This window comes from Micromys minutus (assembly GCF_963924665.1).
Source record: "Micromys minutus genome assembly, chromosome: 13".
Lineage (NCBI taxonomy): Eukaryota > Metazoa > Chordata > Mammalia > Rodentia > Muridae > Micromys > Micromys minutus.
In genome coordinates, this window is record NC_137982.1 from 56,961,789 (window position 1) to 56,974,821 (window position 13,033).

The window sequence follows — 13,033 nt, forward strand, 5'->3', positions numbered from 1 at the left end:
TCTCCACATGTTTGTTTTTTGAATATCAGAAGGCTACTGATTTGTTTGAGTTAATTTTATATCCAGCCACTTTGCTGAACTTGTTTATCAGCTGTAGGAGTTCTCTGGTTGAATTTTTGGGATCACTTAAGTACACTATCATGTCATCTGCAAAGAGTGATGTTTTTACCTCTTCCTTTCCGATTTGTATCCCCTTGATCTCCTTTTGCTGTCTAATTGCTCCTGCCAGGACTTCCAGTACTATGTTTTTTTCTTTCATTCTGTCTTTCTTTCTCTCTCTCTTTTTTTTTTTTGATGGAAAATTTATCTCATTTTTTTCCCAGTGGAATTCCATTCTACAAATCATTAGTCAGCACATTCATGAAAAAAAATCTTTTCTTTTTAAATTAAACACATTTATTTTTTAAAAAATTGATAAATGTAAAGATTTTAAAAGCATTTTTGTATGAAACAATATTAATATATTTTTGTCAATACTTGATTTTTTTAAAGGTTTCATATAATGCATTGAAATCTTACTAGTTACAATGAGCATAAAGTAAAAATTATCTTTTCAGTCTTCATTTGCCATAGTTAGATGAATATGAAAAACATGAAATCAATAAATTCTATTGTCCATTCCACACTTCTCCCCCTCCCCCCTCTCACATGCCTCCTGTTCTCATTCAGTTTTATATTCTTGCTATTTTTGTTCCTTAACTTTTCTTCTTTCTTTTTGTCCACCTTCTTGTTCTCTTCTACCCTCCACTCCTCTTTCTTTCTATTACTCCCCCTTCTGTCTCTTCTTCATTCTCCATGTTCTATTCTTCCCTTCTTCTTCTTCTTCGTTATTTTCCTTGGTATATTTCTAACTATTTAATGTTAAATTGTGCTAACATTGTCTCTGGTCCATCTGTCATATACTACTCAAGAATATCAACTGGAAGTTCTTAGTAGTTTGACTTCCTTAAATTCAAATTATAGCTGTCTCATTGATATGTACTATTTAACTCTATGGTGTAATACACTTAGGTTTTTATTTTCTTTTTTGCATTTCTGGTGGTGACAATACTTATTAAATTTTCTTTGGGCACATATATAGTTTTAAAAATATTTATTATTTTTATACATTTAAATGTGCTCAGATGAGTTTATGTGCACTAATGTGTTGAATTCCTATGGAAAACAGATGACTGGATCTAGTATTACAAACAGTTGTATTTCCTTTGTATGATTTCTGAGAATCTGAACTACATTTTATGCATGAGCAGTAAGAATTCTTAACTGCAGCCCAATGTCTTTAGCTCCTAAATTATTTTTAATGAGGCCAAATGAAAAAAAAAACCAATACTCAGACAGTGTTAAAAGAACCTGTATCTGGTATAAGAGCTAAGACATTTAATCACAGTACTTGGATGGTAAAGGGAGAATTGATACACATTCTACAGCAATCTCTTACATAGTGAGTTCTATGGTGAGTATAGTGTGTGGTGTTAAGACAATTAAAAAGTAATTTAAATAATAAAATATCAAATTCTGCCAACATATGTAGCTAACTGTCTTATTATTTATGCTAAGGGTTTGTATGTCTGTACACAGTTTTGAGTTAATTTGATGTGTCAATTCTGTTTAGCTTGGAGAATGAATATAACACAATACTTCTAAAAATCAGGCAACTAGTTTTCAAAATTTTTTTGTTTACATTAAAAATAAAAATAATTTAGAAAATGAAATTAAACAATTATGTGTAAAACACAAGAAAAACTCTCATTCATTGGACTCACTAACTCTGAGGAGTGCACACCATCAAAGGATATGTGTACAGATTAGGTAGGAATAGGTGAAATATATACAATTACTTAATTTGCTGCTGATGAGTTGAGCAACACATTGATATGATAAATCAATGAAATTATATTTATTTATTGGTAAATGTTAGGACATATAAACATATTGAAAAGATACAACCATTATTTTAATATGGTCTTCTTACAGAAAGATATAAAAATATATACTCAACTAAGTAGTTATCATATCATTGTAGATAATTAAAAAAATTGTAACAGTGGGCATACAGTTAATAAATAAGGCCAGCAAAGAAATTCAAGCAAGTACCTCAGCTCGTTGATGAGTAGTTTAGAGTGCTTATTGTTCTTAAACAAAATTCCCTGACTGTGAAGAAAATGGGTTGACTTGGACAAGATCATGAGATAATTGTTTAACTGAGTTAAAAGTAATAAAATTACACAATGAATTGAGTTGTAATAGGTTTTTGATAGTTATTATTTTGAGAAAGTAACAAGAATTCCATTTTATATAAATAAACATTATAGAATACAAAAAATATTATACTGAATTAAGTCTGAGAGAAAGCACTCAAATGAGCACTCTGGGGAAGGTACCTTGAGTTTTAATTCAACAGGTCTTAAGAACACAGACTCATGTGTACACACACATATATACATATACATATATCATTATATATCATTTCCCATGATATCTCATCGTGCCATTGTCTTTTGTGCTATCATAACTGTGTCTTTGTGTGAGTGTGTGTGTGTGTGTGTGTGTGTGTGTGAGAGAGAGAGAGAGAGAGACAGAGAGAGGGGGGCGGGGGAGAGGGAGAGAGATTCAACTTTTATATAAAATTATCTTGTCAAGAAGATTCATTTACTTCTTTTGACTATTGTTTCCATTATTAATCTATATATTCCAGTAAAAGTAATGAAATATAATACATTGTTTACAATCACATTGAAACATTTTTTTAATATTTTCTGAATGAACATGAAGCAATCTTTTAACTAGGAAAATTTATATTTTATGAAAAGTCAAAGAAAATAATTTACACAAATTATTCAAGGTCCTTTTCAGAGCATATTTTACATCTTTGTTTCTTAAACTATAGATCAAGGGATTCAACATAGGGATCACCAAGGTATAGAATATGGAAGCCACTTTATCAGTTTCAAAGGAGTGGCTGGAATTAGGCTGGACATACATAAATATCAAAGTTCCATAGAAGACAGTGACCACTGTCAGGTGGGACCCACAGGTGGAGAAAGCCTTGCGTCTGCCCTCAGCAGAGTTCATCCTGAGAATGGCTATGAGGATGAGCAGGTAAGACACAAGGACAATCAGAAGAGAGGAAATCAAATCAAAGGCTGCCAAGATTAAAATTATCATTTCGACTTCATTTGTATCTGAGCACAGCAGAGGTAACAAGGGGAGGCTGTCACAGTAGAAATGGCTGATGACATTGTAGCCACAGAAAGACAAAGTGAAAATCTTAATTGTGACTAAAAGAGAAACAAATGTGCAGTAGAGATAAGGAATTGCCACCAGTACCCAACATAGCCTTTGGGACATGATGACGGTGTAGAGCAGAGGCTTACAGATGGCCACATAGCGGTCATAGGACATGGCTGACAGAATGAAAAGCTCACTAACAATGAACACAAGAAAGAAAGAAAGCTGTGTGGCACAAAGGTTAAATGATATTGTATTTTTATCCACAACAAAATTTACTAACATTTTGGGTCCCACGGATGTAGAATAACCAAGATCTGTAATAGCCAGATGTTTGAGAAAAAAGTACATCGGTGTTTGCAGCTTGGAGTCCACTGTGGTGAGGATGATCATGCCCAAGTTTCCCATTAGTGAGGTCAGGTAGATCATGAGGAAGAGTCCAAACAATGGGGCCTGAAGCTCAGGGCGTTCAGTGATGCCCATCAGGACAAATTCAGTAACTACTGTAAGATTGTGTTTCCCCATCCTGGTTTATTAGAAAACCTATTCAAAGTACAGACACCAATATTATCAATAGCTATCTTATATGGTCAACTGGCAGACTTCAGTATACAACATTAGTATAAACAATACATATTCAACACTAAAAAGAAATTATGTGATTATACACTCATTGTTCTTAGATTACAATGGATTTTATACAGTTAGAGATACAAAAGGCAAACTGAGTTTCTTGGTACTCATTAGAGTATCTTTAATTGTGCATAATTTCATTTACTAATCATTTTGACACTCTGTATTTATTTCTGTTTGTAACATGAACGTAACCTTCTATTCTAACAAATGGATTGAGAACATGTAAACTTCAATGTAACTCAATATTACGATACTTTTTCTCAATAATAGCACATGATGATTTTTTAATTTTATAAAATATAGAGATATATTTATGAATAAATGCTAGGAACATATACAAATAGATTATAGTTAGACTGTAGAGTGATAAATAGATTAGTGATAGCTGTCTGGCAAATATGAGAGCTATAAAAATAGAAAGAAAATGTTTGTAAAATTTTTAATAATACTCAGTATTCAGCTGGAAAATGGACATCTGGCTATAACTTCAGGACATGGGAAGGTAATTGAAAGTCACTGTTAACTTAAGATCAGCTTGAGGCATATGGTCTAATTTTTTCTCAAGAACTTCAGAATAACCCAAAAGAAAATGAAACACACCTAAATGCTCAATATATATATATATATATATATATATATATATATATATATATATGTGTGTGTGTGTGTGTGTGTGTGTGTGTGTGTGTGTGTTTGTGTGCATGCATGTATGTATGTGTGTATTCATTTTTAATGTTTGATAAGTAATTATAATCACATAGAAAACCCAATTTAGAAAAAGTATCAGCATATGCTTAAGATCACTCTTTTAGTCATGTAAAAACTTATTGCTATATATTTTAAAAATTAATAAAGCCAGCTATTTCAGTACAATTAACTGAAAATTCTTAAACCTATTGTTTGCACATGTCAATCCTGAACCCGCTGAGAGACATTGAGTATATGTATTAATAAAAGTAATAAACAGTTTCATACAGCTAATTATTCTTAAGAGACTGGGAAAGTTTCAGAGGAATTTCTTATGGACATATTATCTGAACTGCTCTCCTTCTCCTTTTACAGGACAGGCTATCATTATGCACCCCAATTGTACTTTTAATAAGCCTCTTACCTCAACCTCCTGAGTTCCATGATTTCATGTTAACAATACTTGATATTATGATGCATTTAGTATATAATGTATTCAAATGTAATTTTAGGAAAATGCTACAAGAACTAAGTGAAATGTATTATAAGCAATATTTGCAAATTTCCTGGATATAATGTAAATTATTTTGTTATTATAGGTATGAAAATTTCTTTATATTATGGTAAAAATGTAAGATAAGATAGAAAAGTCTATAGTTAATCAAGTAAGTCTTATTTATCTAAATGGTATAATGATCAGAAGCTGAACTGATTATGAAGTAGAAAGCAAGTTGATAGATGGGTGTTATGATTAAATTAGTAAAATGATAATTTCTAATGCTTTAAAATGAGAGCAAAAATATGTTTATGATGAGAAATATAGTAATATCTATGTCTGGTGAAACATGGACAAAATTAAAATAGAAATTAACATGCATAATATGCACTTAAATTATTTAATTATTATTTTCCCGTTTATAAAGCTGCATTCTGTTTTCCTACTATGTCTTCAGTATCACCAATCTATTGTGTGGACATATGTCAGGAAGCAGTATGAAATGAATATGTTCAAGGATTGCAATAAGAAACAATATAAGCCTAATTATTGGGAATTATTTGAAGTAAAAAATTACATTAGGTAAGAAGACTATTTGCAGTTTTATCTTCATCAAATTTTAAGTTAGTATTTAAGTTAATACATTGCATATGGCACTTAATACATATAAGCAGTTATTTTCTGATCTTTCTGTCATTCTTAGCTCTCTTTCCTTCATCTCCATAGTGCAGGAGGATCCCTTTTTTTTTCCTCCTCTGTGTTGCCATAATTATGTAATAACAGAAGAGGTTGATAGTTTTCTTGATATCTCTAAAATCAGAAATTACCTTTCTTTCATCAGCTTTAAATTTCTATGGGAAAAATAAGATAGCTTTTAAATTTTATACTATGAATTGGGCCACTACCATGTTTTATCTCTGTACCAATACTTTACCCTGTGAAGAAATTTGAACTAAGTTTGTCAGATCTCATTGAAAACTAAAGAACTTTAGGATATTCTATTCACTGCAACATTGTATTCTTAAAATATCTACTGTCTACTCAAGTAATTATTGGCGATTGTATGATCCTTGTTATTAATAAAAATAAGCATATTTTTGGCATTATCAGAGACTAGACACTGCATAACTATTTGTAGAAAACTAAAATCATAATGTAACTTTCATCATTCACTTTTATAATTTACTGCCTTTTACTCTCAGTTTTGTCAGCTTGAGATAAACATATACATACATACAAAACATATTCATATAATTAACAAAACAATTAAAAGTATACTTTAGATTCTTCTTTGAAATATATAAACATAAAAAGGCTAATTTGAGTTTATAGGAAAAAAGTCATATTGTAGTTACATTTGGTAGCAGAAAGCACCGAATAATAAATGGTGATAATTTTCTGTGTTTTTGCAATTAAAGTTAATCAATACATATTTCACCGAAACATTTTGGGTGTCTGTGATACATGCTGCTCATTTTACCTGTGAAAAATCCTCTATCTTGCATGTCATGTCTTTCTCACTTGAAAAAATTAGCACAATTTATATATTCTCTTATCTTTTGATATTCTCCCTTGGGAGATGCCAAATAATGTTTTGAATAATCCCAGAACATTTCAGTGTATAAATAAGTGCCTAGAGGATGCTCATAAATGAGGAACACTTGAACTCATTAGTGTATAAAAGTTTACTACAAAAAGTACAGACACACATATATTACACACACACACTCACACACACACACACACACACACACACACACACACACACATCACATTGCAATTTAAAACTTTATAACCAGATAGTTATATAGGAGAGAATTAATCCCAGACTAGAAGCCTGATATCATACAAAAATTTGTATTTTTAGAAAATGAACAAAAATTGCTAAGCACTTTAATGTTTATTCTAACAGAACTTGAGAAAGATACCACAGCTTAGCAACAATCGAGTGCTTACTAAAGAAATGAAAAACAAAACAAACAAACAAACAAAAAACCCCAAACTAAAACAAAAAGAAAATTTGCTAAAACTTTCAAGAATAATAAGATTTATTGTGATGCTATTTAACCTACTCAAATTTAATGCTAAGATACAAGTGTCTAAAAGACAGAGAAGGCCGTAGCAGTGACAACCTAGTAAACTTTCAGCAGCACACTAATACAGAAGGTCAGCAATTATGAGCTTGAAGAAGCCATTTTATGGGCTCTGTATTCACTTGACTTGACTTATTTAATGAAAATAATTTTATAACTGAGGTAAAGATAAATGACAAAATAAAAATCTTGGTTAGGTTGTATACATAGATATACACACAGTTACACACACACACACACACACACACACACACACACATATATATATATATAACAATAATACTTAAGAATCAATGGATATGAGCATTCATCATGTGATGGGAGAACTTGAGGAGAGAGAGGGATATGTAAATAATACAAACTCAGTGAAATCATGAAAGTCTCAAAGTACATAAATGTATATAAAAAAACAGTAGCTTTTGATATTAATAAATTGTCTTTAGCACACACCTCCAGGGTAATAGCTAAAGAGAAAACTTACAAAAATGTTAAAAGGGGTCTTTAGGAATTTGTCATATTGATGGAGGATGGTAACTGTAGGTATTAAGGTGAGGTTTTGTATAGAATAACAAATTAAAACGGTCCAGAAAAGTAGGAATGGAAGATTCTTTTTCAAGGTCTATGACCTAAGTAGTTCAGAGAAGTAGCCTATACTTCCATTACCAGAGATTGTTCCACTATTGTTGAGAGGAACTTAAATCACTTAGTCAGTAGTTGGTTGCCACTAATGTGTAACTGTAAAAAGGAAGCATATGGCTTGACCTGCCCTTAGAAGACCTGTTCCATTCTCATAGTGAGCCTAGCTGAAATTTCCACAAAGGCATAACATTCAGGTTTAAACAGATATGTCAGTCCTTTATTTTTCTCAGTTATAAAAAGATACCTGTCATAAGACAACTTATCAAGAATAGAAATGATGTTTGCTCTCCCATGTTCATGGATTGGAAAAATCAACATCTTAAAAATGGCCATCCTATCAAAAGCAATCTACAGATTTAATGCAATCCCCATCAAAATTCCAACCCAGTTCTTCATGGAATTGGAAAGATCAATGTGTAATTTCATATGGAATAACAAAAGACCTAGAATAGCTAAATCCATCCTCAACAACAAAAAAAACATCTGCGGGAATCACTATCCCTGGCCTCAAGCTATATTACAAGGCAATTGTGCTGAAAACTGCATGGTACTGGTACTGAAATAGGCATGTGGATCAATGGAATAGAATAGAAGATCCAGAAATGAGCCCTCATGTATATGGTCACCTGATTTTTGACAAAGGGGCAGTAAACATTCAATGGAAAAAGGACAGCCTATTCAACAAATGGTGCTGATCCAACTGGCACTCAGCATGCAAAAGAATGAAAATAGACCCTTTCTCATCTCCTTGTACGAAGCTCAAGGGTAAGTGGATCAAAGATCTCCCTATTAAACCAGACACACTGAAACTATTAGATGAGAAAGTAGGGAAAACCTTAGAACACATAGGCACAGGAGAAAATTTCCTGAACAAAACACCAATGGCTCAAGCTCTAAGGTCAAAGATTAACAAATGGGACTTAATGAGATTGCAAAGTTTCTGTAAGGCTAAGGACATCATCAAGAAAACAAAATGGCAACCAACAGAATGGGAAAAGATCTTTACCAACACCACATCAGATAGAGGCCTAATATCCAAGGTATACAAGGAACTCAAAAAGCTAGACATCAGAGAATCAAGTAACCCTATTAAAAAATGGGGTACAGAGCTAAACAAAACCTTCTCAGTTGAGGAACACTGAATGGCCGAGAAATATCTGAGGAAGTGCTTGACATCCTTAGCCATCAGGGAAATGCAAATCAAAACAACCCTGCGATTCCACCTCACACCAGTCAGATTGGCCAAGATCTAAAAATCAGATGACAGCAGATGCTGGCGAGGCTGCAGAGAAAGAGGAACACTTTTCCACTGTTGGTGGGGTTGCAAGCTAATTCAACCACTCTGGAAATCGGTCTGGCGATACCTCAGAAAATTGGATATAGTACTACCTGAAGACCCAGCTATTCCACTTCTGGGCATATACCCCAGAGACACTTTAATACACAACAAAGATATATGCACCACAATGTTCTTAGCGGCTCTATTTATAATAGCCAGAAGCTGGAAAGAATCCAGATGTCCCTCAGAAGATTAATACAAAAATTGTGGTACATTTACACAATGGAATACTACTCAGCCACCAGAAACAATGACTTAACCAAATTCTTAAGAAAATGGCTGCATCTAGAGAATATCATCCTGAGTGAGATAACCCAGTCACAAAAGAACAGACATAATATGCAGTCACTGCTAGTGGGATGCTAACCCCAGAGGCTTGCACTCCCCCAGAAACAACTCACAGACAGTATGAAGTCCAAGAAATAAAGAAAACAAAAAAAAGTATTTACAAAACAAGAAGACTTTGACAATTTCCATGTTGTGTTTTGTTTTGCATGTACTTTATGCTCATTGTAACTATCAGGTTTTCAATGCATACTGTCAAGCGCTTGAAAAAATCAAGTACTGACTAAAAAATATATTCACATAGTTTTATGTAAAAATTATTTTAATATCTGAAAAAACAGTACTGACAAAAATGTATAATTTTAAGCAAAATATGTTTAAAATCTGTACATTTATCTTTGTTTTGTAAAATAAAGTCGTTTAAAAAGAAACACACACAAAAAAAGAAATGATGTTTGCCATATTTAGGAATTTTTAACCTTGTGACTAAGACAGCTACCTATGTTATGTCCACTCAATATCCACCTCTCATAGATGACTGGCTAGGTGTTTCCCTATTGCTTATCACCAGGAGAATAAAGCTATTTCTTCATGTACTATATTAATGATTTTTTTATATCTCTACTGTGTAAGTGTTCTTCTTATCCAACTTAACCGTATCATTAAGCGCCCACGTCTATTTTATCACTTTGGCTCTTGTCTTTGTTACTTCACTGCTGGGAAAAAAAATACCACAACCAAGACTACTTATCAAAAATGTTTACTGGAGATTTATTTTGTGACAGTCAATGTAGGAAACATGACAGCAGGCACACAGACATAGTACTAGAGCAGTAGCAGACAGCTCAGGTTTTGATCCACCAGAGGCAGAGAGCACAAAATGTAAATCATATGAGACTCTGACCACCAAGACATTCCCTAGTTACATGCTTCTTTTGATAAGACCACATCTACTGATCCATCCCAAACAGTTCCACCAATAAGGACCAAGCCTTTGTGAAACATTCTCATTAAAACCACCACAGATATTAATTAGAAACTCATGAGCTTGAGGAACATATCAGATCTTATTGATGTTGATGCTATGACTTACCAGCAGATGTCAACAAAAGACTGATTTCATGTTTTAAGAAACTTAGAAATTGTTCTTACCAGTGATCAACTTATATCAAAACCAAATTACAAATATCCTGTAGAGCACACACAAAATGTAGAATTGCTGTCACCAAATTCACTAAGCAAATGAACAAAGAGCAAAATAAGCAATACTAATAGCATTAATCTTAATGGTGGTGGTGGTGATGTTCATTTAGGGAGGTTAAACACTGTGTGTGTAAGGGGAAAGGTGTTTGTATTATTTTGTAAGTTGGTAGGGTTATTATTCTCATATAAATACTTCTGATCTTGTGAAGATTTGTTGAAGATAGACAAAATTCTGAATGTAAATTCAGACTTGAGAAGACCTTTTAAAGATAAACAAAGGATGAAAAATAACTATAATTTCATGACATCCAGAAAATAAATAGAAATATACAGTAAGTTTCATCTATCATCTATAATTACCTTAGAAATAAATAATATTTTAATCAAATATAAAAAGGCCTGAAGGACAGACAAATTGAATATATACAGTGTTCAGACATGTTCTGTATATGACATTAATTATGTTGGCAGTAGTTTAACTTAAAATTATAAAGTTAAAACACAATTAAGCAGTAAAATAACCAAATACATAAAATAAAAGTAGCAAACAAAAATTCCTGCAAAAAAACAAGCAAGTTCATGCCACAGACATATAATTAAACATATGCTCCTATTTGTGTAATATTTGTTCAGTGGAACTGCTGGAAATATATTGAATCAATAGCAAGAACTGTTTAGTGGGAAGAAGTGACATTTAGTGTAGTTCTGTAATTTTGTGTAACTACAGGGGATGCATTCTAATGTTCCATATATTATCATGATGTTTTCTTCTTTGTCCATAAAAGGAATATACTAATCAAGAACATTAATATTAACTTATATTTGTCACATTTTATTAAAGCATTCCACATTAAATATTAAGTACAAAGTTTATACCGATAGTTAAAGACTCTTAGAACAGCATTTTTTACTTCTTTGTTTCTAAAGCTGTAGATCAAGGGATTAAGCATGGGAATCACTAAAGTATAAAACACAGAGGCTATTTTATCAGTGTCAAATGAGTGGGTAGATTTGGGCTGTAAGTACATGAAGAGCAGAGTCCCATAAAATACTACCACCACTGTCAGATGAGAACCACAAGTTGACAAAGCCTTTTTCCTTCCTTCTGCAGAGTGCATCTTATATATGGCAAGTAGAATAAGAAGGTACGATACTAAGACTACAAAGAGTGAGGAAATCAAATTCAGTGCTGAAAATAATATGATCAACAATTCTATATCCCTTGCATTTGAACACAGTAAAAGTAACATGGGAACATTGTCACAGTAGAAATGGCTAATGACATTAGAGCCACAGAAAGTCAAAGTAAAAATCTTACTAGTTATCATCACAGCTTGGAAGACACTGTAGAGATAGGGAATGCCCACCAGAACATGACAGCGCCTCTGAGACATGATTACACTATAGAGCAGAGGATTGCAGATGGCCACATAGCGATCATAGGCCATTGCAGACAATATAAACAGTTCACTGATGATGAAAGCAATGTAGAATACCATCTGGAAGGCACAACCATAGTAAGAGATAACATTTTGTTCCACCACAAAATTCACCATCATCTTGGGATAAATGACAGTGCAATTTCCAAGATCAATGAAAGCCAGGTGTCTGATAAAATAATACATTGGGGTGTGAAGGCGAGAGTCCAACTTGGTCAAAATGATCATGCTCATGTTGCCTATTATAGCAACACCATAGATGACTAAGAAGACTCCAAAAAGCAGAAGCTGCAGCTCAGGCCTGTATGTGATTCCTGTCAGAATGAATTCAGCTGGCCTTGTTGAGTTTCTGTGGCTCATTTCAACTTTCTGAAAAGACACACAATTTCAAGCAACTCATACAGAGTCAATCAAGCAAGTAGAGAAACAAAATAGAACAAAACATTTATATTGCTCATAAAAAATAATTTTATCAATTAAGAAAAACCCACAGAGCTCCTAGAGACAAAACCTGTCTCCTTCTACACATATAGCAGAGGACTGCATTAAAGGGAGCAGAGGCACTTGGCCCTTTAGAGGCTTGTTGCCCTTAGAGCTGGAGGGGTGAGGAGGGGGTAAGTGGGTATGACAACATCCTCATAGAGGCAAAGGAAAGGGGATACAATGAGATGTTCACAGAAGAAAGACCAGGAAGGGGGACAATATTTGAAATGTAAATAAGTAAAATCATTAGTAAATAAGGAAAATGATTTTAAAGTCTGATTCTAAATATTTAAAAAAGATGGGAGCTCTACATTCTAAATACACTGAAAGTTATTTAAATTCTTACTAGAGCCGAAGACAAGATAAAGATAAATTTTCCATTCTAATAGCTGAGAGAGAAATGCTTTCAATATTTACTCAGCTACTGGCAATGCAAGTAGTAGATTCTTGTAGAGAAATATTGGCTATATTTTATTTTTCGTAGAGGACCATCTTGTTTCTTATT

The 13,033-nt window shown here is 32.9% G+C and overlaps 2 protein-coding genes across 2 annotated transcripts; both read right to left on the minus strand.

The window, feature by feature from the left end:
• Positions 1-2,793: 2,793 nt before the first annotated feature.
• On the minus strand, positions 2,794-3,753 carry LOC308428963 (olfactory receptor 8K3-like; the record flags this gene model as incomplete). The annotated part of the gene is made up of 1 exon (XM_080927603.1): positions 2,794-3,753. One exon carries the CDS (start codon positions 3,751-3,753, stop codon positions 2,794-2,796), a length of 960 nt encoding a protein of 319 aa, XP_080783729.1.
• Positions 3,754-11,463: 7,710 nt separating this feature from the next.
• On the minus strand, positions 11,464-12,420 carry LOC308429218 (olfactory receptor 8K5-like; the record flags this gene model as incomplete). Its single annotated transcript, XM_080927953.1, has 1 exon — positions 11,464-12,420. A coding segment is annotated over one exon (957 nt), but the record flags the coding sequence as incomplete, so codon positions are not given.
• Between the last annotated feature and the right edge of the window lie 613 nt (positions 12,421-13,033).